Source organism: Taeniopygia guttata, chromosome 6 (assembly GCF_048771995.1).
Source record: "Taeniopygia guttata chromosome 6, bTaeGut7.mat, whole genome shotgun sequence".
Taxonomy (NCBI): Eukaryota; Metazoa; Chordata; class Aves; order Passeriformes; family Estrildidae; genus Taeniopygia; species Taeniopygia guttata.
In genome coordinates, this window is record NC_133031.1 from 25325349 (window position 1) to 25348916 (window position 23568).

At 39.9% G+C, this 23568-nt stretch overlaps 2 protein-coding genes across 6 annotated transcripts in view; one reads left to right on the forward strand and one right to left on the reverse strand.

The window, feature by feature from the left end:
• STN1 (STN1 subunit of CST complex) overlaps positions 1 to 12657 on the reverse strand; it is a 42389-nt gene extending 29732 nt beyond the window's left edge. The window contains exon 1 of one of the 2 annotated variants that reach the window (XR_012056733.1): positions 11826 to 12657. The gene's annotated coding sequence lies outside the window, so the exon portion shown is untranslated. The remainder of the gene's footprint in view (positions 1 to 11825) is intronic. The other variant, XM_030276351.4, reaches the window with a different exon arrangement.
• Positions 12658 to 12731: 74 nt separating this feature from the next.
• The window catches only part of SLK (STE20 like kinase), a 48767-nt gene continuing 37930 nt past the window's right edge, over positions 12732 to 23568 (forward strand). For all 4 annotated transcript variants that reach the window (XM_030276352.4, XM_012574573.5, XM_030276354.4 and 1 more), the window contains exon 1: positions 12732 to 12881. In XM_030276352.4, coding sequence (XP_030132212.4) covers positions 12732 to 12881 — 150 coding nt within the window. The remainder of the gene's footprint in view (positions 12882 to 23568) is intronic.

The following is a 23568-nucleotide window of genomic DNA, read 5'->3' on the forward strand; positions in this document are numbered from 1 at the left end:
CCGTTGATAATTCCTGTCCAACTTTTTAAAAAATTTTACTTAAGTAAAAAAAAAAAAAAAGGCAGTGTTATTTACTCTTCCCTGGACTGGTCATTTCTTTGGTGAGATGGTGAAAATATTTTTTTTAGTCAGTTCCAGCAGTAACATCACCATTGAGTAACAAACTGAAATTGTTTTGATTACACCTGGATTCATGTCTCGCTCCTCACTACAGACAGTTCTTCCCAGCCTTTCCTTTTTCACCTGCAAGATGTACTCAAAAAGTCACACCATTCCTTTCTCACTCCAGTCTCCCCATGAAGCACCCTTTTTCTACTGCTGAATTGAGACACTGCTCAATAGAGATTTAGAAATTAAGTTGTTAAGTGTATGATTTTAACACAAGTTGCTATTCCTCCATATGGCAGTTCTTTGGATACTTGCTACAGTCTATGTCAAATTTAGACCATAAAGTTTCTCAAGAGAACAAATGGTTTGAACCTGTATTTTACTTGGCATGCTCATTTTCTTAACAAAATTAGTTTCCTCATCTCTTTTTTGCTTGCAGTCTATAGTACAAAGTTCCATTCTTTTCTGCTTCATGCCCCTCAATTTGCTCTGCATGGTTACAAAGCCTGTCACAGCTCAACACCTGTTTTTCCTTCCAGACAGACAGCAGACTGAGATAACCAGCCAAAAAGAGACAATCAGGTAACAAGTCTGTCTAACCTTTTGTATTTTGGATAAACAACAGACACTCCTTGGGGCAAAAAGCAGAAGTCACCTCTGCACATGTATGCATCTGAGGGGAAATCAATGAAGCAGCTCCACTGGAGATTAAAAATATCTGTATTTTGGCATTTTATAGCCACTTGTCAAGCCTGAAATGCCCAAATGTTAATAGAACAAGTCCAAGCACACTTTTAGCTTAAATGAAACACCTCCCCAAAATTTTTTACTGCTTCCCTGTTCTGAAGGGAGAAGATTTCTGCAGTGAAAACTCTTTCTATCTCAGAAACTACTGGGAGTTAAATTCTGGAGCTTCCTTCTCACTCCTAGGCCTTGTTACAGCTCCTCACTGAAGATATTTACACCCATCATATGTCTTTATGTAGTGACCACTATGTTTGGTTCAAGCCTGCTACAGACACACAATGCTTTATCTTTGAGATCTGGCAAAGATTCCTTTACAAAAACTAAATTGTGCCCCCAGCACTATGAAGGCATCACAGGATTCCTTGAAGTCCACAAGATAAATTTGCTGAAGTCCTGAATTACAGACATTCCATCCACACCAGGCTGGGACAGTGAAACCAGCCACCCACTCACTTTCAGCAATATCTGACAGGCACAGGAGAGCATTCTGCACAGCAGCCAAATCTTCCTTGGCCTTCCAACCCCCTGACACCACCCAAAACCAAGCCTATTTTCTTCCTTCCCTCCCAAGTGGTCAGCTTGGTAGCTTCATTAGAACAGTGGCCTATTTGAAGCCAAAAGCTTGTGTTCAGTTGGAAAGAAAAGTATTTAGTGCCTCATGGATGTACAGCTTGCCTCCAACACTGCTAGTACCAGTCCACTCTTCTCAGCAGTTGTCTGTCTGCTCCTAAAGCAAAGCAAGATGTAAATTATTTCCAAAGTATCTATTCAGTGAGTTTCCAAGCTCTCAATTCTAAGATTGAGAGTTAAAAAACATAATTCCTATAATGCTGACAAAACTCTTCCAATCATTTATCTTCTGATATATAATAGTATCTTCCCGTAACTTTTTCCTAACTTGGCACAGGAAGCCTCTCCATCCAGGGATTAATTAGTGAGTCATCCTGGCAAAAGTGGAACTTTCCATTATGCTACAAGTGTTTTCAGCTCTTAACTGGTACCATTGGTGATATGCTATCAGCAAGGAAGATAAGAGCTGCCCTGTACAATGAAGAGCCAAGGGGCAAATAGGGGCATTGTGGAGATGCACAACGTTATAATCAATGAGAAGCAGACAGCAAACAATAGACAATTCTGAACAGATACTATCTAATTAATGTTTAAGGATTAAACTGGCTTTTGCTGGGAGATGGCGATCAGGCTTAGCAATAAAAACAACACAGAGTCCTAGCAAAAGGTCATTCCTTTCTGCATTTTGTTTTAAGTGCAGTGTAATGACTTCAGGGTTGCTGCAGTGCAAGGAATTCAATCATGTTACAGGAGAAAAAAAGGCAACAGAATCATCTAGTCCACAAGTTAATTAGACAGAAGATATCAGTATTCTATTTTTAACTCCAGAAAAAGGCTATGAAGGCATAATCAAAACCAAATGAAGAATTAAGTTCTTCTTGGGAAAACAACTCTGTTTGAAGGGCAGAAATCTAAAGTTTACATAGTAGGTATCTAGATACAAATAAACAAGAAGCCTCTATTTGAGATTTTTCTAACATATTAAAATTGGGCTGTCTCTTCCACCCACTGCTATCAAAGTTAGCTTTCCTGACTCTACTGAGAAGTCAACCAAGTCCTTAACCCCCAGAGCTACCTTGTGAGCTCAGCAAGGTATTATCCTAGAAGGATAGCAAGGAAAATTGGCACCCTTCCCAACCACAAACCTATTTTCATTCTTCCCTTCTAAGCAGCCTACCTGGTAGTTTTGTCTCAAGAGCTTCCTATTTAACACCCTATTGATTTATTCAATAGAATCCACCATGTACCTTTTCTAAAAAAGTAAACAGTCTTCTTCCAATCCCAGTGCAATTGAAACCTCAAAGAAGAGTATCTGTTTTAATATTTCTTGTTGTCTTTTCTCCAAATTTGATTAACAACCAAAGCTCTTGGAGAAATTGCCTTAGCTTGAGATTAATCATTTTGAGCCAAGAAAATGTCTTGCCAGTGGCTGTCTGCAACTGCTGTGCAAGTGCTGGCAGACTGCTGCAAAAACTCTTTTTCAGTCAGAAAAAGAGTGTGAATGTGAATCAGAAACAGAGAATTTATGCACTAATACAGGCAACTTAAACATCCTACCAGGCTTTCACTCTTCTCCAAAGACTGCCACTACCATGCTAGCACTCACAATTTACACTAGAAACAGATCCTAAACTGTTGGAGTTGCCAACCCAGTGCATTAAAACAACTTAAAAGTCATCACTGGTTTACTTGAATAAATTAGGCCAGAAACTGTGGCTGTCAAAAACTGCTCCGCAGGTCAGCCATTCCTGCCACAGACAAAGCAACTTGTGGAAAGAGGAGAAGAGTCAACAGCTGGGTTTTGTAACACCCTCTGTCATCTGAATTGAAATCATCTGTGTCTGAGTCAACACCCTATGTGACAAATGACTATTATTCAACTCTTCATGATCAGCAGAGGCAATTCCAGCATGGTACAGTCAAACCCACTATTTTTCAGGAAATGTTTTTAATTACCTACAGCCACATACAACATTTTAAATTAAAACCAAACAAACCCATTGTATTATTATACAAGTAAATCTTACTGAACTGGGAAGTAAAGCTTTTGGTAAGAGTTAATATGGAACAAAGCTTCTAGACATGAAAGTCACCCAGAGGATTAAAAAAATACATAATTAAAAGAAAGTATCCAACACCAGTTACAAAATGAACACCATCAGTGACTTACTGAAAGAGAAAAAAATGGCTCCTGGAAAACAGTGGTTGGAAAACTATAAAACAGTAAGGTAAGGCCAGTTTGGATACACCTCCTTCCTGGTTATTCTATTACAAATCAAGATGGGGCAAGCACTTTCAGTCTTTCATAACAAACCACCTTCTGCTTCTGTCATGTTAAATCCTGTCAGTAGTGATGCTACATGCTGCATGTCTTGTAATTCTTATATGTAAGTCCAATTTAAAGACAGTTTCAAAACAAAATTAAGAAATCTAGAACTCCTCTGAACTTCCAGAAGTTTAGCACTTCCTGAATTGTTACTGTACAACGGTTTAACATTTGTGTAAGCTGTTCAGATAACAATTTACCAAAGAATGAACTATAGATTTTTTTCTTAAAGATACTCCTTGAAATTCTAAACATTGTATGTCTTTTACTTACATTAGTTTTTATTACAATACACTTCACTGGTAAGTGAAGAGCAAGACAAGAGGCCCATCACTGCAACATTTAGCCAGTGGGGAACCTAACAACCCAGAAAGGCACTGCCCACAGTGCCCATAAGGCAGAATACAGGTTAGGGGTAAAAAAAGCCTTGTTTTATCAATAAATTGACATGGCTGTTGTGTAACAGTCTTCCAGTGGAGTTAATGTCTCCGTGTTTCCCAAACTGGCTCCTCCAATATCCACAGCCTTGGAAGGAAGGGGACAAAGCTTACAGTCCTAGATGGCCTCATTCTGGCATTGAAACTTGTTTTATATGCAAGCTAAACCTTGTAACAATGTTTTGTTTATTTGTTTTGTCAATTTTCCAAAAGAATGATTCTGAAAAAACTAACAGTGAAGTGTGTAACAAAAAAAAACCAGTAGAAGTAGCTCTTTCTGATCCTTGTACCATGCATTAGATACAATTTCCCATGGATCAAGAAATCTGTGTGGGAGAACAAGCACTGGAATACATTGCCCAGGGAGGATGTGGAGTCTCCCTTACGGGAGACATTCCAGAACTGTCTGGACAGAATCCTCACTCATGTGGTCTAAGGGGCCCTGCTTGAGCAGGAGGTTGGACCCTTCCAACCTTATCCATTCTGTGATTCTGTAATTTACTGATACTATACAAAGGAAATAACTAACAGAGAAAAGAGAAAAAAAAAGTTACCTTTTCTACTCTGTTTTAGCAGTGTAACATGGATTTAGCATCACCTCCTGAATGAACATTTTCAAATTTCAGAAATTTGCATAGAAGTGACTAGCATTGGTTAATAGCTTTCTGAGGCTACTGTGCCTGTCAACTCCACAAGTTTGACTCAATTTCTAGAGGCAAGCATTGCTGTTCGTTTCCCTCCCTCCCCTTTAAACTGGTTTATGCATCTGGTCTAAATTAGAACAGCTTCTGGAATAAGTCAGAATTTATATGAACATTCATTGCACTACAGAGCACTCCATTACAACCTGAGATTTCAAAATGATTAACCTATGACTTGGTTTTTGCCCATCTTTAAAACCTTGTTCCAAATCCCATTGAAAGGCACGAAATGGACAGAACATTATTTAGATACTTGAAAATACCTCCCTGTGGCTGTAACCTCTTCCATGAATCACTGTCACAGTTAACATGATAAACTCATTACTATTTCCAACTTCTTGGTATGTAAAGAAAGCAACAGCCTTTCATAAACTAGATTAAGTGTCTCCTTAATTGCATTTCAATTTGAATAAATGCAATTTCCTACCTCATGCTCTTAAAAGAACTCTCTCCTGTAGACTCTATCCAGAAAAATGTATTAGTACTCAGTCAGAAGCCACAGGAATTATTTTTTCATGTAAAATTTTATTTCCTGATATAATTCAGTCCAAGTAATGTAATGGGCTCTTTTTTTTTGGCTTAATCCATTAATATCACACAGTGTACTATAAAATATAATTTTGAGGATTAGCTATTAAAGATCCCTTCTGTCAAAAAATAAACATTTCAGGGCACTTGAGACAAAAAGTGCATCACATCACAATACTCAGTTCTGTCATAAGCAACTGCTAGTGGCCAAAGTTTGCACAGACTATTGTTGGACAAACAGCAGCTGCTGTTTGCCTTAACAATTGCCACATTATTGCAGCTCCACTCACTGCTGCTGCATCAAGATGAGATCCACGGGAGACCAAGTTCTACTGTACAACAGTCAACTATTTTTTTGCCTCATTTTCTAGGTAAAAAGAGAAGAACATTGCACACACAGAAATTATTACAAACATGGTTGTAATACAAAAATAACATTATGCAATGAAAAACTTCGCTTTTTTCAGTAAAATAATTTAATTGTTTACATTAATAATCTCATATTCTATGTCCTTTCCCCTCTTTGCTAGTAGACATATCTGCAATATTATCCCCCTGAAATGTCTCTTTTTGGGATATTACTAAGAAATCAAGTATTTAGTATTGTCAAATTTTCCTTTATTGTGCATGTAGGAAATGTTCCCTATTTGACAGGATGATATATTATTAAATAATAATTGTAGAAGGCATAATAAACTTCCTGGTTATCCTTACCACATAACCAGGATTGGGTTTGATGGCTGGCCAGCCAGCTAGCCATAATTAAAAAAAAATTTTAAAAATAATTAATTTTCATATTACAGAACAAGTTATTTGGTCTCAAGATTCCAGAGCTGATCAGGATCACAAGAGAACACAAAGTCCATTCTGGAAAAAAAAAGCCTCCTGGGAAACAGTAAAAGAAAATAAAATCAGGATTTACAGAAAGAAAAGCAGCAATACATGTGGGCTTTCTGTTCAGACATTTTTTGTGCCAGTATTGACTGAGAGCAATACTGAGATGCAAAGCTATCTTTATCCCTTAATAAATTTCTAATCCTAGCTACTATGTGAACTAATGCAAATTTGAAAGCCACAAACAAAAAGAGCAAATCAGCTCGTGACTGCTACGCAAGAGGATAATGCCTAATTACCATCTGGAGGAAAGGCAATCATGGTGCACCCTGTGCAAGACATGCTTTCATGTGATTTAACTAAAGCTTCTAACAGCTATCAGATGGAGGGGGCTCCACAAGTTTTAAATAATTTGCTTTGCGTTCATGTACAGTTTTGATCAAATAAATCCCATTTCAAATGAAATATAACCTCAAATTATTAAAATGGTTAGAAGGAATACAGCAATATCGCTAACAGTAGTAGTATTTAAAAGGATATTATTATTATTTAAAAAAAAGACTGTTGTAGATGGAACTCATTACTAGTCATCACAATATGGAGAGAACCTTTTCTGGACTAACTACTGTATGAAAAAAATGCAATTATCCACCAGTGCAGCACAGTATTTTAATATTAACTGAAAATTCCTATAAAAGGAGCTTTTTGAGTTAAATACAAACCAAAAAGCGTGCAGTCTTCTTGAAAAGCTTTATCATGAGGATCTGAAGTTCTTAATTGCAGTAGTCATTTAATCAAAGAGAATCAGCTATGTAAGTTTCAAGTTGTTGATGCATTTCATTAAATCTGAGGTTTGCTTCTCACTCCCTTACAAAGACATATAACTATTTCTGAATATCAGTCTTGAAGAGGGTTTTTTTGTAGATCAACTAGAAGCAATAAGAAAAAAACATTTTTTGCTATAGCTTCAATAAAGTCAACATGTTAAAACTTGAATGCTTTTGACATGCTATGTTTCCAAGAAATATTCTTGTATTTTTTGTTGAAATATCTGATCCTTATTCAGACTTTGATATTTACGTTATTGCTTTTTTCTTCTGCCACTTAATTTCAGATAAAGTCTATTCAATAAACAATCACAGATTTACTTGGAAACATTCAGGTAATTTGGCAATTTTTATATCTGCTCTGTCATTATTCCCAGAAGTGTTGCTGACATCAAGAGAAATGAATTCCAAGAGTTCTGCTGGCAGTGGAGTCTCTATAGGTAGGAAGAACTCCCATTATATGTTACCAGGAAAATTCACCTTACACAGATAAATACTGTGATAAAGATAAGCATCTAAAACGGGAAAGGTGAATTGCCCTGTGAAGATACATTTCCCCACTGACTGCTGAAAAAGTACGGCAAATTTAAACACACAGACTTTTCTGAAGCCAAAATTAGACTGATCCTATTCCTAAATATTTTAATATTCAATGTTTTTTTACTTTAAACATCGAGTAATATCCTCATATATTGAAGCTTCCAAATGCCACATCTTTCTTTGGCAATTCTTGGATTAACTGGTCCTGCAGTAAGGCAGTAAAAAAACCCAAACTATATAATAAATAGTGGTATACCCAGGTTATTGATAGGAGCCTGAGTATTGATTCTGGCTAAGATATGGGCAAGCTCTTGAGTGTCCAACCTCTGGTATTCTAATTTTTTCCTGTTTGTATTATTTATGACTGAACTATTCCTGTTACTCGTATCATAACTGCTTATAAAATACTGAATACAAAACTAAGTCTCTTTTTGTTCTGCATAACAGAAAGAGAAGTCTCTAAGACACAGCTCTGTCAATGGCACATTTATTAGAAAGGCTTTAGGAGTGCTGTATATATAGCATGTACAGGACAACCAAGGGGTCAGGCCCAGAGCGTGGTGGTGAGCGGTGGCCCAGGGATCAGAGCTGGGTACAGCCCCATTTAACATCTTTTAATATGTTTAATATTTGTATCCATCATCTGGATGGGGGCTCAGGTGCACCCTCACCAAGCTCACAAGCAACACTAAGCTGGGCAGGAGTGTTGATCTGCTGGAGTCCAGGGAGGCTCTGCAGAGGGGTCTGGGCAGCTTGGATCAATCAGCTGAGGCCAGGGGTGTGAGGCTGAAGGAGGGGAAGTGCCAGGTCCTGCACTTGGGTCACAACAGCCCCATGCAGGGGCTACAGGCTGAGACAGAGTGGCTGGAATGTGGCCCAGAGGAAAAGAACCAAGGGGTACTGATCAACAGCAGTTTATAATGAGCCAGGAGTTGCCCAGGTGGCCAAGAAGGCAAGTGGCATCCTGGCCTTTATCAGAAACAGTGTGGCCACAGGACCAGGACAGCGATCGTGCCCCTGCACTGGGGAGCACTACACTGATCTGGAAGCTACATTGGTGCTTAGAACTGAAATGAGCCCAAAATGTTAATTTTGCAAACAGATTGGAGGAGAAATGGCAGAGCTTATGAAAAAAATGCCACCACATTACTAGAAAACATCAATAAAAGCATGGGATACATTGATTAAACAAAACAGAAAGGACAGTGCTGAGTGCCAAAGGTGACAGACAGATTAAGATGGATGAAACATGAATTACACTCCAGATTTAACCACAAACAAGTCACCTGTGACCTTACAGCAGTTCAATGAGCCCAATCACCAGAAAGAATTTTGGAGATCAGTGAAAGTGTTGGTGGAGAGAAAGTCAAGACAGTATAAAAATATACCACTAAATATTTTGAAAGAACTGAAGACAGACTGTAGGACTGCAGCAAAAGGGCAATAAATCTTGTGAAGAACACATTTCAAATTCAATTTCTGAAGTGTTTACTTTCAATTAAGAGAAATTGGAGCAGTTTAAAAGAAACAACTTAAAGAGGGAGTTAGGAACAGTGGCAAGTGTACGTGATTAAGTCAATGAGAAAGGATGGTGATATTAAGCAGCAGAAAGTATAAAGGAGATTTCTAATTCACAAAGAGATGAAAAAGATTGTCAAAAAGAGTTTACAGCTATTTTAAGCCCATATATTTGATCACAATCAAGATAGCTCTTTAACATCTTCACTTTAACATCTTCCTCTGACATTTAAAGGAAGCAATGAATTTTCAAAAAGCATTGCTTTAAATTCCTAAAGGAGAAATTTTTAATATAATTCACTCTTACCTTTTTATCCTTACCATCTGGAAACATTTACAATCCCTAAGAAATGCTATCAGAAACAAAAAACCCCATACACACAAAATCCAGGCTTCATACAGGCTCCTCCAAACCAGGAAGTCACAGCAAATTGGAAAGGATTTACTAGTAGCACTTTACCTTATGGAGTTTATTTTCAGGATTGAGTGGCAAGCTGTAACTCCAGAGTGAAAGAGTAAGAGAAAGAATGAGATGGAATCATAGTTTTCCTTTTCATATATCCTGGTTTTATCTTAAATTACTTGTTCAAGAGTAAGGAAGAAGTTAAAAGCAAAGCCTTATGACTAGATTAAGCACTCCTTTCGCATACCAGACTTTCACCTTGTATTTTCAATGTTATGTGAAGTCAAAGCTCTCTGGAACAGGAAGACTGTTTATACAAGTCTAAAGCAGCAGACATGCTGCCTGTGAGCTCTGCGCAGCCCCGCGTTTGTAACAGAGCCGAGGCACAACCAGGCCCTGCTGCGCCATCCCACAACTGCCAGCTCAACTTCTCTTCTTCACATATAACTTATCAAATTTTCTTTTAGTGTTGCATTTCTTTCCAGTTATTATAAACTCTAACATTCACATGTAAACACCCCTCTACCCCCCCTCCCACTCCACCGCCATTAACTCTGAGGCTAAAGAAAAGATAATCTTGCCTCTATACAAGGAATTCATGCTATAGCTTTGGATTCCTTTATTCCCCCATCCTCTATCAACCAGACAGTTTAAATAAACCCACAGAAATTAATCCCTTTTAAAAAGCACTTTTTATCTAACAGAAAGCAAGTTAAAATCAAAATATTAATTTTAAAATATTAATGAAAATTATTATTTAAGCCATCATTGTATTTTAAAATCCAAATCAAAGCTATCATTCCACCTGAAGTGGCAAAAGAAAAATTAGAGAGGAAAAATAAACTGAACTTTAAGATATGAGAAACTAAATTGCTGCTGATAACACTCTATTATTATATTTAATTCAAGCTATCTGAATGAAACTTGCATATGAAATTAATAGGTGGAGCCAGCAAGCCAGATCACAGAAGATAAAACAGCTCCTTTGGATTGCAGTTGTTTCTTGTTTTTGTCTTCACACATATAAAGAGTATTGGTCTTAACACCCTCCTGAACAGTTTTACCTTTTGTGGCCAAGCAGTCAGTACAAGGAACCCATAAAGCCGAATATAATTTTTGGAAAACAAACGCTGATTATTACAACAAATCAGTTTAGCAAGAGTACTCTATTCATAGGGTGGGACTACCCGTGAAACTGATTTTATACAGTTTAAAGAAATTGACTCATGACAGAACACTGTTGTTCGATTCATAAATGCTTTGTGTCAGGGGCCTCTCAATGCCTCATTATTATTACTTATATAGCAAGCTACTGTCACGCTAATAAAATGGTCTGGGGAATGATGCGCACCAGAGGCTTGATCTTCAGCAGCTCATCACGCAGCTTAAGTTAATGGCAATTGCAGGCACTCGGGTTCAGACGAGGATACTGCATTACACGATTTTCCCTGGGTGTTTGTCTCACTGTCAGATGTCTCTGAGGTCTCAGCATCGCCTCAGCTGCTGCTGGATGGACTTCCAGCCTGTCACAGCCCAAACTCTGCCCCCATTAGCTGTCTCTGCCTGCTAATTGCCCCTAATCCAGGCAACGGGAACGCCTCTTGCTTTCAAGTGAGGAAACGCCCCACACTGGACGGCGTGTACACAACACAACTATTAAAATACAATTATACTTCAGGGTGAGGAAGGAATCACTTGTGGCAAGAGAAGGTTGTGAGATAAGAAAATTCAGGCCTGTCCCAGTGATTAAATAAGATACCGAAGATACCAAACGGGCAGCACAAGAACATCACACCCTGCTATGACAGAAGATAAAGCAGTAGCAGGTTTAGGGACAATACCGGACCACAAACAAACAAAAGTTTTCAAACGTCGTCCGTTGCTATCAACGCTTTCCTCAGAGCTCCACATCCAAGGCGCAGCCCCTCAGGAGGCACTACCTGCCCCCTTAGGGCTCCGGACACCCAGAGGGAGCCCCTCAGGGCCCCTCGGCTCAGGACACCCAGGCAGCACTGAGGGGAAGCTGTGCCCCGCTGGGGAACGCCGCCCTGGGCCACAGGCTGGGGACACCTGCCTGCACGGACAACGGCGCGGAGAGAGGCGAGTGGTGTCCTCCGCGATCAGAGGAAAAAGGGTCTCCATGCCGCACGCCCCTCCGTGACGGCACACAGCGGGCTAAAGGGGCAGAGGGCGGGAGGAGCACTGGATCCCCGCGCCAGCGCTGCTCGGAGCTGGGGGGGGGAAAGCGAGGGCGCCCCCTCCATCTTGAGCCCCACACCGACTTACCCGCCCGGAGCCTCCGCGCGCTCCTATTGGCTGAGGCCGCCCCGGCCGCGTCACGTGGGCACGGCAAGCCCCGCCTCTTCCCCTGGCCGGTGCCGGGCCCGAGCCGTTGGCGGGGGGGGCCGCGCGTGCTGCCGGTGCGGCGCGTGCGCACGCGCGGGGAGGGGGGAAAAGGGGGAACGGTGGGGCGCGCGCCGCTGCGCGTGCTGCTGCGCGTGCGCCGGCGGCGGAGCGGCGGGAGGGGCGCGAGGCGGTTCCGGGAGCGCGGGAAGAGGGGCGGGAGCGCGGGGCGCACGCGCCGGCGGCGGGCGGGAGCGAGGGCGGAGGGGGCGGAGGCGCCGCCGGTGCCGCCCCGCAGGAAGCGGAGCCGCCCGGGCCCCGCTCCGCGACAGGGCGAGGGAGGGAGCGAGCGAGCGGGAGAGAGGCCGGCAGCGAAGCGTCGTTTTCGGCCGCTGTGCCACCCCGGGACGCCGCTCCGCGAGGACACCGGCCGGGAGCCTGGAGCGGGGTAGCCTCCGCCCCTCCCTGCATCAGCCCCGTCCTGCGAGGCGGGACGTGACCGCTCCCCGCTGCCCGGCGCCCTCCCAGCGGAGCCGTGACCCCTCCTCCGGCTCCGCCGCCGCCCGTCCCGAGGAGGGAGCCCGGCACTTGTTGCTGCCGCGATGGTGACCGGCCCGGCCGAGTAGGGACCGCCGAGCCCGCCGGGGAGAGCCGCGCCGAGCCCGGCCCCGTGCGGGGCATCGCGGGGTGTTGTCTCCCCGCAGCGCCCGGCGCTGACGGCGCTTCCCGGGCCGCGCCAAGACTTTGGTCTCCGCGTGGGAATCGCGCCCGGCATCACCGCCCGCGCCAGGTGGTCCCGGCGGGCGCAGGGGACACCGCCGCCCGCCCCATCCCTCGGCGGCAGCCAAAATGTCCTTCTTCAACTTTCGTAAGATCTTCAAGCTGGGCGGCGAGAAGAAGAAGAAACAATACGAGCACGTCAAGAGGGATTTGAACCCTGAGGAGTTCTGGGAAATCATAGGAGAGCTGGGCGACGGTGCTTTCGGTAAAGTGTTCAAGGTAAGGGCGGGCTCGTGTTCCCATAGCTGGGAAGTGACTCGGAGCGCTGTTCCTGCCTGCGGCGCTGCCTCGGGCGCCCCGGCTGCCGGCTCCGCGCTCGGCGTTCCTGCTGCCGGCAGCGCCGAGTGCGGCACGGCTCGGCCGGGGCGCCGGAGGCAGAGCGGGGCATCCCGGCGCCTCTTGGCCACGGAGCCTCGTGAAACTAAAGATAGAAAAGACCTATTAGGTCATTGTCCCGCCTTCTGCTCCACCCTGCCCGCTGCTGGATTGCTCACTTCTGTGTTTTGGGTTTTTCTGGGACTCGTGTACAGTATAGCTCCTGACCTTACAAAGACTGCATTTTCTTAGCTCCGAAGTTCATACTTTTTTTTTTTTTTTCCCCACCTGTACGGAAGGAACCCCATGAACAGTAAAACTGACTTCTGTGCTTCATGTGTGTCGTCGCTTTAATGGGCATTCTTCCATCTTGTTCCATGTGGAGTTGAATTAAACAGCTGTGTTCTCTTTGCTTTCCCTGTGTGGTGGAATCCATGTATTGGATCTCCCAGATTCCCTCAGTTGTTTGCTCTTTAAATCTTCAAGTGTTCTGGTACAAGTAGGGCTTTTAAGGATGCTTATCTAGAATTTGTCAAGCCAAGTAGACTACAATGACATAGATACAACCCTGCTAGTGTTTGACAAGAGTTCAACTTTCAGGCAAATCTTCAGCTACAGTTGCCCCTTTCTTAAAAGGTGTTAATGCTCCGTGTTTGGTTTGGATAGCGTGGAAAAAAACATCCTGATGGATAAGCATGAGAGAATTGGGAACTGACATGAACTGAAGCTCTGGAGCAGGTTCTGGAGACTAAGGAAAAAACAGCACAAGAGGATGGCATTTACAGTGTTTCTGAGAGCTAATTCGGTCAAGAAACATATTTAGAGTACTGCATTTGAGAGTTTATGAAATCTGGGCACTCATGAAACTTGTGCTACTTTTGGTAGAAGTTATTTTGGGTTCTGTTGTACTGTGGTGGTATCACCTGTTTGTATATTTGAGCAGAAGTGCCACAGTACAGTCAGAATGTTAGGTGGGGTCATTTCACCCGAGGAATTTGTGTCAGTGTTCTATATTAAGAACGTCTAGTTTATTTAGGTGCTGGTGTAATACACGGTCTAGATGGTGGTTCTTATGTCATTTTTGAAGATTAGAGTTCCGGGGTTTTTTTCTTAAATGACTATGAATATGTCTGAAGTTGCTCTTCATAAAGTTTTCTCACCACAAAAACATAACATCTCTAACAGCACTTCCAGAGTATTAAAGTTTTAGTTTGAGCTTCATAGTGGAGTTTTGATTCCCGTTTTCTGAAAATATACCTCAGAATACCGAATGTGTTTTCCTCTTCCCCCATGTGCACTTCCCCTCACATCCTCAAACCTCTTCTCACATCATCTGTGGGCATGTCTGTATTAGCAATAGTAGTTGAGTAAGGTGTCTGAGCAAGGCAGCTGGTAAAATTGGCATTTCAGTGTACTCTACACAAACAGGAGAATGTTTTTTACTTGGATGTCATTTTTCACTTCAAGATTTATTTCTGATGGAAATGATAACGTTCACTGTAGAAATTGATCGTAGGCAGCATTACAGATGTGGTTACTCTGATCAACTCTCTGCTCAACTAATGAGAATTAACGGGCAGTATTCCTGGGAAAAAGAATCCCCATTTAAAAAAAAGAAGTAGGTTACTGCATGTGTTCATCAGCATTCTTTTTGTTTCCATCTAGTTTGAGAAGGAAGCTTACACTCACATACAAACCGTGCTTGTGTTCCTGCACCTGAGCGTGCTTCCCAAGAAACAGTGTGGAAAGCAGGAAAGGTGGTTAGGTTGTTCTTTCATGGATATACACCTCAAATGAGAAGCTGCAGGAACAGACATTCAATTCCTTCTCAAAGATTGAATTCAAAACTATAAGCCAGAACAAAGCTCTCAAGAATGCTTGAAGACTTTGTCTTTAGGTAATGGAAGTGTGGGGGTTGGGGTTTTAATTTTGTGTAATGGATTTTGTTTTATTTGCCAATCCCCCATTACCCTAGTGTCAGTTACATTTGCCAAAATTACATTTGCCTTTGTTTAAGATCTTGGGATCTGTGTGTGACAGTGTTTTGGCAGATGCATGTTAAAATGGAATTGCCATATAAATAAGTCCTTGTGTACTTTGAATTTCTAAAAAGTAGGTTAGATTGGTTGCATGCTATGATTTTCCATAGAGGGGTAATTGGTTTACTTGTGTAACTTATCTTCTGAACAAAGTGTCAAATATTCAAGTAAAAACTCAAAAACCAATTCTTAAATGATTCTGACAGTACTGGGAAGACTTCCTGATTACATGATTTACTTAAAAATGCTGTCCAGTGATAATTAGTTTTGTGTACAGAAGTCTTAAGGTCATTGAAAGCTTGTGATTCATTCTCTTTCTTTGCAATCAAGTACAAAGATCTTGCTTATTTTTTTAATACCTTAGCCAAACTTCTAGAAGAGCTTGTTTCCTTTGAAGCTGTTTGTTGCAGCATTCTAAGGCTTTTTGAGTTCTGACAATTCATACATTTGTATTCACAGACTTGTAAGTAATGTTTAGAAATACTCTGTTTCAACTGCTGTTGCAAGTCTCTTGTGATCAGAGGAACTCTGTAATTGCAGATTACTGATGGCAAAGGTTTATAGCCATGTAGGTCTTTTTATTCTGGCCCTTTTCAGGCTCTTCAGAAAGGCCACTTTTAGGCTGTTTTCTTTTTGCTCTTGGCTAATGAATAATGGTGTGGTTTTCTGTCCTTTTACAATTTATAGATCCTTGCAGTACTTCAGTGTCAGGTGATGGCCCTTGAAGAGAATTTCAAGTTTCCTGATGATAGAATTTTTTCCCAATCTCTTTTATGTGCTTTTCATGGATTATTTAGGATTACTGAGTGGACTGCTAGAGTTCTGACAGACTGGAGAGGCATACTATTAGCACTGGAGGCTGATTTCAACTTTGAAATTTGGCAGTCAGACACAAAAAACTCCTAAAACAAAAGATGGACAGTTTGCAACTGCTCTTGATTTGATTAGGTTAAGTGCCCTGAGAAAACATGGGCTCTTATTGTAATTATAATCAGTTTACTTTAGAAAGTAGTTACATTATTATATCATGTTGCTGTATTGTGTGTTCTAGTACCCTATTGTGTCAAATCGCAGTCCTGTGAACATTATAAACATTGCTGTAAGGTAGATCAGTGTGTTCATGACTTTCATCAGCTGATGTGCATGTGTGGCTCTTTCTTTCTGCATTTTAATTAATTAATTAATGATGTTTATCTTCCTCAGTTAACCTTTTGAATTCAATAAAGTCTTGGGCATATATTTCAGTAAAATCTGCCAGCCCCTTTCAGCAGTAAGAACATTGTACACTCAGATCGAAGACTTACATTGCAGAAAGGCATTTTCATAGTGTCTAGTTGTTGGCATCTCTGAGCCCTTTACTAGAGGATACTTCTTCAAGAAAGTAATGTACTTTCTGCCATGATTAGGGTTATTATGGTACCATCTGCATAAGTGTGTCTTCTATGGGAACATTCTATAAAGGTAAAACATATGTGGCACTATACAATATAAGACAGACTATCTCTATATATGTGTATATAGAGACAGTATAGTGTGTATATATATTTTAATTATTACTAAGGAATCCTTTGAACTTGTCTGGCTTGAAATTTCATTCAGCCTTCTTTGTTTGAACTGAAGTGCCCCTTTATAATATCTCATCCATTACACTGAATCTAAGATGTTGGAAGCATTGTGTATACAAAATTGTCATAAGAGTTTAGAAAATAAAATGTAAACTTGATATGAAGTTACTAGCACAAGTTTTCCAGCTTTGTTAAAAAAAAGAAATCTGTTTTTTCTTTAGGTTTAGAGAAGAAATGTTATGCAAGCTGATAACCCTAATCATGGTGAACAGCATTAACCAGTTGCATTATCTTCTGAAAATTATGACTACATTAAGTGGTCATGTTTAATTCTGTTGGTAGTTGTGGCCAGTACCAACTCATTTCTGGCTGGTCATGGTGGACTTTTGACAACAGTGCTTCTTCAAATCAAATAACCCAATGGTGTTGCTTTATTTAAGTTAAGTTTTTGTATCTGTATTTGAAACCATCTTCTCTGTAATGTACCTATATGACTTGCAGGACAGCTTGGTTTTGTTTTAATGTCTTTTACAGCAGGTAGAAACAAATAGAATTTTAAAGTAGTGATTTAATAAGACTGGACCAATTATATAATTTTATTACTATGTGTTGTTAATTCCTTTTAATATTTAAATATGAACTGGCTGCTGTTAACTGCTTAGAAGTACTTTTTCATGTACCACTAGCATAATAACTTATTTTCTAATCCTAGAAAATGCATTAATTAGTCCGACCTATAAACAAATTAAAGACAGAGCAAAGAGAATTTACACTTTCTAATTTCTTTTGTCTTGCAGCTCTATGTTCTAAATTCCTACAGCTGGATATTTCAATTTGAAGTTACCAGATTATAGTAATGTATCAGGCTGCTTCCTAGGGCAGATATGTTTTACATCTGTAACCTAGGAATGCCAGGAAGAGATTTTGACCACTTACTTAATGTCTAAGCTTGAAGCACAGATAGGTTTTGTTTTTTCTACTCTTTATCTTTTTACTTACGTGGTGTCATTAGTTCCACTAACTATTTAGAAGAATTTCTTAGAGCTGTTGAAACTTTGCAGACATTCCTTTATGAATGATGTAGTTCCCTGTGGAAGGATGTTGCTTGAGTTTGTTGAAGTCCTGCATGTTTGGTACTAGTTGGAACATAAACTCGTATTTGAAAGTTTCCAGTCAAACACGGTGTTTCACAAACGAGTTTTACATGACTCTGCCATGAGCCCAGACCTGGAAAAAAATAGCAGGTGAAAATGTTCTAAATTGAAGTTCAATACAGAAGAATGGATCATGGTGGTGTAGAACTCTTGGCAATTTTGATTAAAATTGTTTGCTATACCAAATATATTTTCTTCTAATTTATTTTCATTCATAATTGACTATATAAGTTGAGCTCTCATTAAAGTGGAGCAGTTGCCCTCAGGAGATCTGAATTAATAATATTCTCTAAAGTGCTGTGTTGCTTTGTTTAGCTATTGAGGCATTAGTAGATAGAGGGCATATCAGAGTTGATTTACTCTCAAGAGAGTAATGGATAAGGTGCCAATATGACATTTTAAATATTTAGTCTAAGTGAAATAGAACTAAACTTAAAGCTTGCTATGAACAGTAATCTCTGTAAAAGTAGCCTGAGTCTTGTAGGGCTGCCGTGAATGATGAAAAAAGATGCACGACAGTTCATAGAAGGCCAACGATTGTAATCTCTCTGATCAGCTTGGTGACTTGCCCTACAATGTTATCTTTCTTTTCACACTATTGCAGTTTTAGCCTGATTAGAAGATAGGAGATAAGGAAAGGGCAGGATCACTGTTTTAAACTCTGGGAATCTGTCAAAGGGAAAGCTTTACAGGGCTCTTTACACCTACTGTCACTCCAGCTAAGTTTTCTGAGGAAATGGTAGTTCCAGAAAGCCATCTGTAAATTGTGGACTGAGATAACTTCTTTACTAAAATGGCTACTTGTTACTTACTTTTCCTTTTTGTCTGTAGCAGGGAAATATTCAAAAGGAGCAAAGAACCGTGCCTCACTTTTTGGACTTATTTGCATCACTTGGCTTCAAATCAGCATCACAATACTTAACTTATGAGTAATGTATTGTCTGTCTGCTGCAGTTGGAACTAAAACTGCAGACAATTTGTGGAGGATAATTATAGAATGCTTTTGATCAGTTCTTGGTAAGGTAGTCAGTCATCTTTTCCAAGGTGTGAGCATAGTTATGTAAACTGTTTAAAACTCTTAAGTAAATAGGAACTCATTCTTTGATTTTATTCATATTAAGTTCCCTTTTGTTTTTTTCATGTTATCTGATATATTTCTTAGCTAACTGTTTGTGTAACTGTTTGGACTGTGGTTTGTTATCTGGAAAGTAAAACATCAGATTTCAGGCATAAGCTAAATGTGACTGTTTCAAGTCAAAAAGATTGCAGCATGAAGCTTCTTTAAACTGTTCTGATTTAGTGAAATAGTTCTTCTATCTCAAATCACATGCAGTCCTTTTAATGAAATACTTCTGCTCTGGGTTTTTTGGGGGTTTTGTTGGTTTCTGGGGTTTGTTAATGGTTTTGTAGACAATGTGATTAAACTTGTAATCATTGGCAGGGTCCTCCAGAACTACAATCCCTCAAGTAGTAACACACACCAGTGTTGCAGAGCAGTAGTTGAAAGGTTTCTGTTGGTAATGACTCAAATTATAGTTTTGAGCACCCTGTAAACAATATTTTAGAAATAATTTGTTTGGTTTGTATTTGCAAATATCCCAATCCCCAGTCTGAGATTTCTTTTTTTGATTTTGTCATTGTTGAAATTGAACACACTTATGAATTCCATGTTTCATTGGCCATGACCCAGGTTTTGAGAATCTCCTAAGATTGTAAACGTCATTTTCCTGCAATGACAGTTGCGTCTGTGTTCAAGAGAACTCTGTAATTAAACTCTCTGATTTGAGATTTTAAATACATTCCTTGAGACCCTGGTGGCTGATGTGTCATTTATAAATACTTTTTTGGTCTTTGCTTCTTTGTACTTCCCCAATAACCTTTAATTATTGTCAGATTATACACACAGTTGACAAATTCAGTGTCTCACCTCTTTTGCCTATTATCTTATTTTACAGTAGCTGCCAAATTACTCAACTACAGTGCTTATGCTATCTTTTCTTTTGATACTGTTTGGATTGTTCCAGTCTTCTATGTTTAGTGATGGAAAAGCCATGAAATTTACAATTAGAAGACAAAGCAGATGGAATTAATAGCACAGAAATCTGTGGATTTAATAGCACAGAGTTAAAAAAAAGTGATGTTTTATAATTTTTCTCCAAAACCATATAAAATACCCACTCTAGTTCATATTTAATGACTTTATAATATGATTGCAGTATGGAATGCTTGAAAGAAATTTCAAGTCTCAGATATACCAAATATGTAATATGGAAATACAGTTTCTTCACTCACAAACGGGAAGGAATTTTTATTAGAGAGAAAGAAGACCCAATATTTATGGAATATGTTTGAAGTATGTCAGGCAATAAAAATTGCCTAATATTCAGTAAAAGCCAGTACGCTACCCCAAACCACTTTGTAATGGTGTTCACATATCAACAGAAAATGAAGGCTTTCCTGGAAATGTAATTTCTACTGACATTTCAGATTTTCTGTAGAATATGCTCTGCGTTCATGAGACAAACCAACTGAAGTATATGCTGCGGAAGATTTACCTGAAGCAAAAAAAAATTGCAATAAAATGATGTAAAAGCAAGTTAAGATATTAAAGTTATAGATTTGTCCCTGGTGTTGGGGTTTTTTTAAAGTATTTTGGATTAAGACTGGGTTTTTCAGTTTTTTGTGGGATTTCATGTGTGTATATAGAGAGATTAATGTAAGGCAGCTAAATATGAATGGTTAATTTGGAAGCTGAGTGAGACACAAAGTATTTCCCATCTGCCTTCCATGTTTATATCTTTTAGCCATTTTGTAATTAGGTGATTGCCTATAGCCTAGAGCAAGAAATTGCTCAAACCTAGAGTCATGCTTGAATCAAGGTCCACACAAAATGTAGCTTTAAGAATATTCTGACTACCCGAGGCATGCTATTCTATGATATGATTTTCAAATTTTACTTTATTTTCTGTGGAGAAGAACATGAAGAAGTGAAAAGTTTAGACCATACTGCAATAGTCAAATCAATGTATTGATTAGTGTTTAAAATTTGCTAAATCTCTTGTTACTACAGAGGACTGACTGTTACCTTCAAGTGACCATCCTGAATATTTGTCTGTTTCAGAAAATTTGAAAATGAAGAATGCCATCATGAATAAATAAACTTTATTATTTTCAGGACAATTTTTTCTGAAGTTGCAATTATGCAGTTATTTAAAATGAGTGGGTGAACGAAAATAAAGTTTTTTGTGGGGGAACCATTACTCCAGAATTGAAATTGTGCCTATATCACAATTGGTTTACCTGGTATGGAAGCAATGGTGAATCCCCATCCTAAGGCAGAATTGGGTTTTAATCCATCCAATTTAGTAATGAGCTGGGAGAAGACTGTCCCTTTGCTTTCTTCATATCTCTTTAAATGGCCTTTTAAATCTGAGAATCTGAGTCTTCCTTGTTTAAGGAGGACTTTAAGAAACTGGGTTTTGTTTCTAGAAATGTTTTGTCATAGCTGTGATTCAGAAAGTGTTCTGAGGAAAGTCACTGTAACTCTGTCATTGATAGTGTAATAACTTGGCAAGGTTTAGGCAGGATTTTATTATTTCTTTATCTCCTAGTTCATGGTTCTCCTGAAACAGGTTTATGCTGTAAAAACAGAGATTTTCTATAACACATCTACCCTGTGCCTTATAGAAGAACTTTTCATTTGTATTTCTAAATAGTATTTTACCAGGAAAAGAGTTAATACCTTTGTAATCAAAAGGCAGTAAAACAATGGAGAAATGTTACCTGAGTGCCTCAGCAAAAGTTAAAATGGTGCAGTTAACCCTCATCTCCTTCACAACCATTGTCTCAATCAGGATTTATTCAATTCATATGCTGCCTTTTATTATTTTGTAAAGTTCAGTCATGTTCCTGCCCCACCTTCAGCTTTTCCTGTTTGAGGCCCAGCTTTTTTAGTCTGCTTACTATAAGACAACTGCTTGACCCTTTAATAATTTTGATTGTCTTTCTCATTCTCATACTTGCTTAACTTCTGTGGATGCTGCAAGTCTTTGAGTTCACCATTCAGGCAGAGAGTTCTGATTTTTGTTGCTGGATAGTCAAGGGTCAGAAGCTCAGGTCTGTGCAGCTACAGCACACTGTGAGCTGTGATCATCGTGGGGAAATACAGTCAGAATAGTTAGAATAAGAATTATCCCCAAAACAATCTCAAATCATCCCAGTAATGTGAAGAAATGGATACTCTGAATTAACCCTAGCTTTTTTACTCTTTCACTCTTCCTAACTAGTTTTTGCTATTAGTGGAGATGTACTAACCAAATTTAAAAGTAACCTGTCTTTTATTTTGCATCTCTGTGGGAAGGAAAGTGTAAAAGCTTAAAAATCACCATTTAAACAATACTGACAAGTGTTTCCTGTTGACAGGGATAGCTGGGCCACCTGACAATGTCCCCTTTGCTCTTGGCTGTAGCTCGAATTTCAAACTGTCTCTTGGTAGCAAATATAGGTGTTCTGGCCAGCTTAAGAACCCAGTAAGCTGGTTGTTGATTTTCATGTTCCATTTGAATAAAAACAAACAAAAAATCCACACACTGGCCTTAGCACTTAAATGTGTAATATAAAAAGGAGCTTATGTGGAAGCTTGTTTGCCTCTACTATTTGTGATATCTGTTGCATTGTTTACTGATGCTGTTGTAAATTTGTGGCCTTAGTGGCCCAACAGAGGACCTCACTTTTAGCTAGTGTAATATAAAGAAGATCATTCTGAATCCCTAAAAAGCACTGTGATATTTACTAAGTGAAACAGTCAACAACACATTGCTGTCCAAAATAGTGCGTTTTAGTAAGTCCAGGAGTGGCATTGAAATGATGAGTGTCAGGGTCTTACCGTGACTCTTTTCCACAACAGTTTCCGACGGGGCAGGCAGGGTTTGGCAGCGTGTTGTCCTTCCCACATCCTTCCTTGTGACAGGCCTGGTGCTTGCCAACCCCGTGTTGATCTGGTTCAAGGACTAAGCCAGGCAAAAGCTGATTGTCCGTGTAATCTTCTTGGCTGCCCAGACCAGCTCACGAGAGGGCCAGACAAGTGACGCTGCTAATGTAAGGGAAAATTGTCAGCACAGTGTCAGTGTTGGCTTCAGTAGCTGTCAGAGGGTTGCATGTTAATATTCTGGAGTTGTTAAAATATGTCAGATTAATGCTTTTTGTCAGGACAAAAGGAAAAATAGGCTTGTTCTTGTTATAGGGGCCATTTGCTGTTAGCAACTAGTAATAAAAAGGTACTTGTGGGAAATGCTGGTGGTGTTTTTATCAGTCAGTGGTTCTGCCCCTTAGCACCACTGATGTCCATGCTGGGTGTATTTTGTTATTTAGGTATATCCTTAACTGCAAATTGACTATAAGCCTATGATCCCAGGTTCAGTTCAGGTGGTGGTGCCCTTTTCTACTTAGGGTATGCTAAATACCTGCCAAAAAAGATTGAAAATTTTCTAAGATTTCTTTGGCACTAAATGTACCTTGTATGAGGAAAGTACAGAAACTGAATTGAGCTTCAGAGTGAGTAAGGTGTTTTGAAGCAAGAAGTGGCTTTGATAATTTTCCAAAGGGAATGGAATTCTTCATTCCCTCTCACTGTGCAAATATACAACAAAAGATAGTCCTCTGCTTCAAAAAGCTTTCAGCCTAATAATTAGAAAAAACACCAAACATAAGAGAGAGAGACGGGGAGAAGAAGAATAAGGAAATGAAGTAGTTTTCCCTGAACAAGAAGTAGCCCCTAAGCTCCTCCTAGGGGCCATGCAACATTACTTTTGGGGACATGGACAAAATAAAGCTT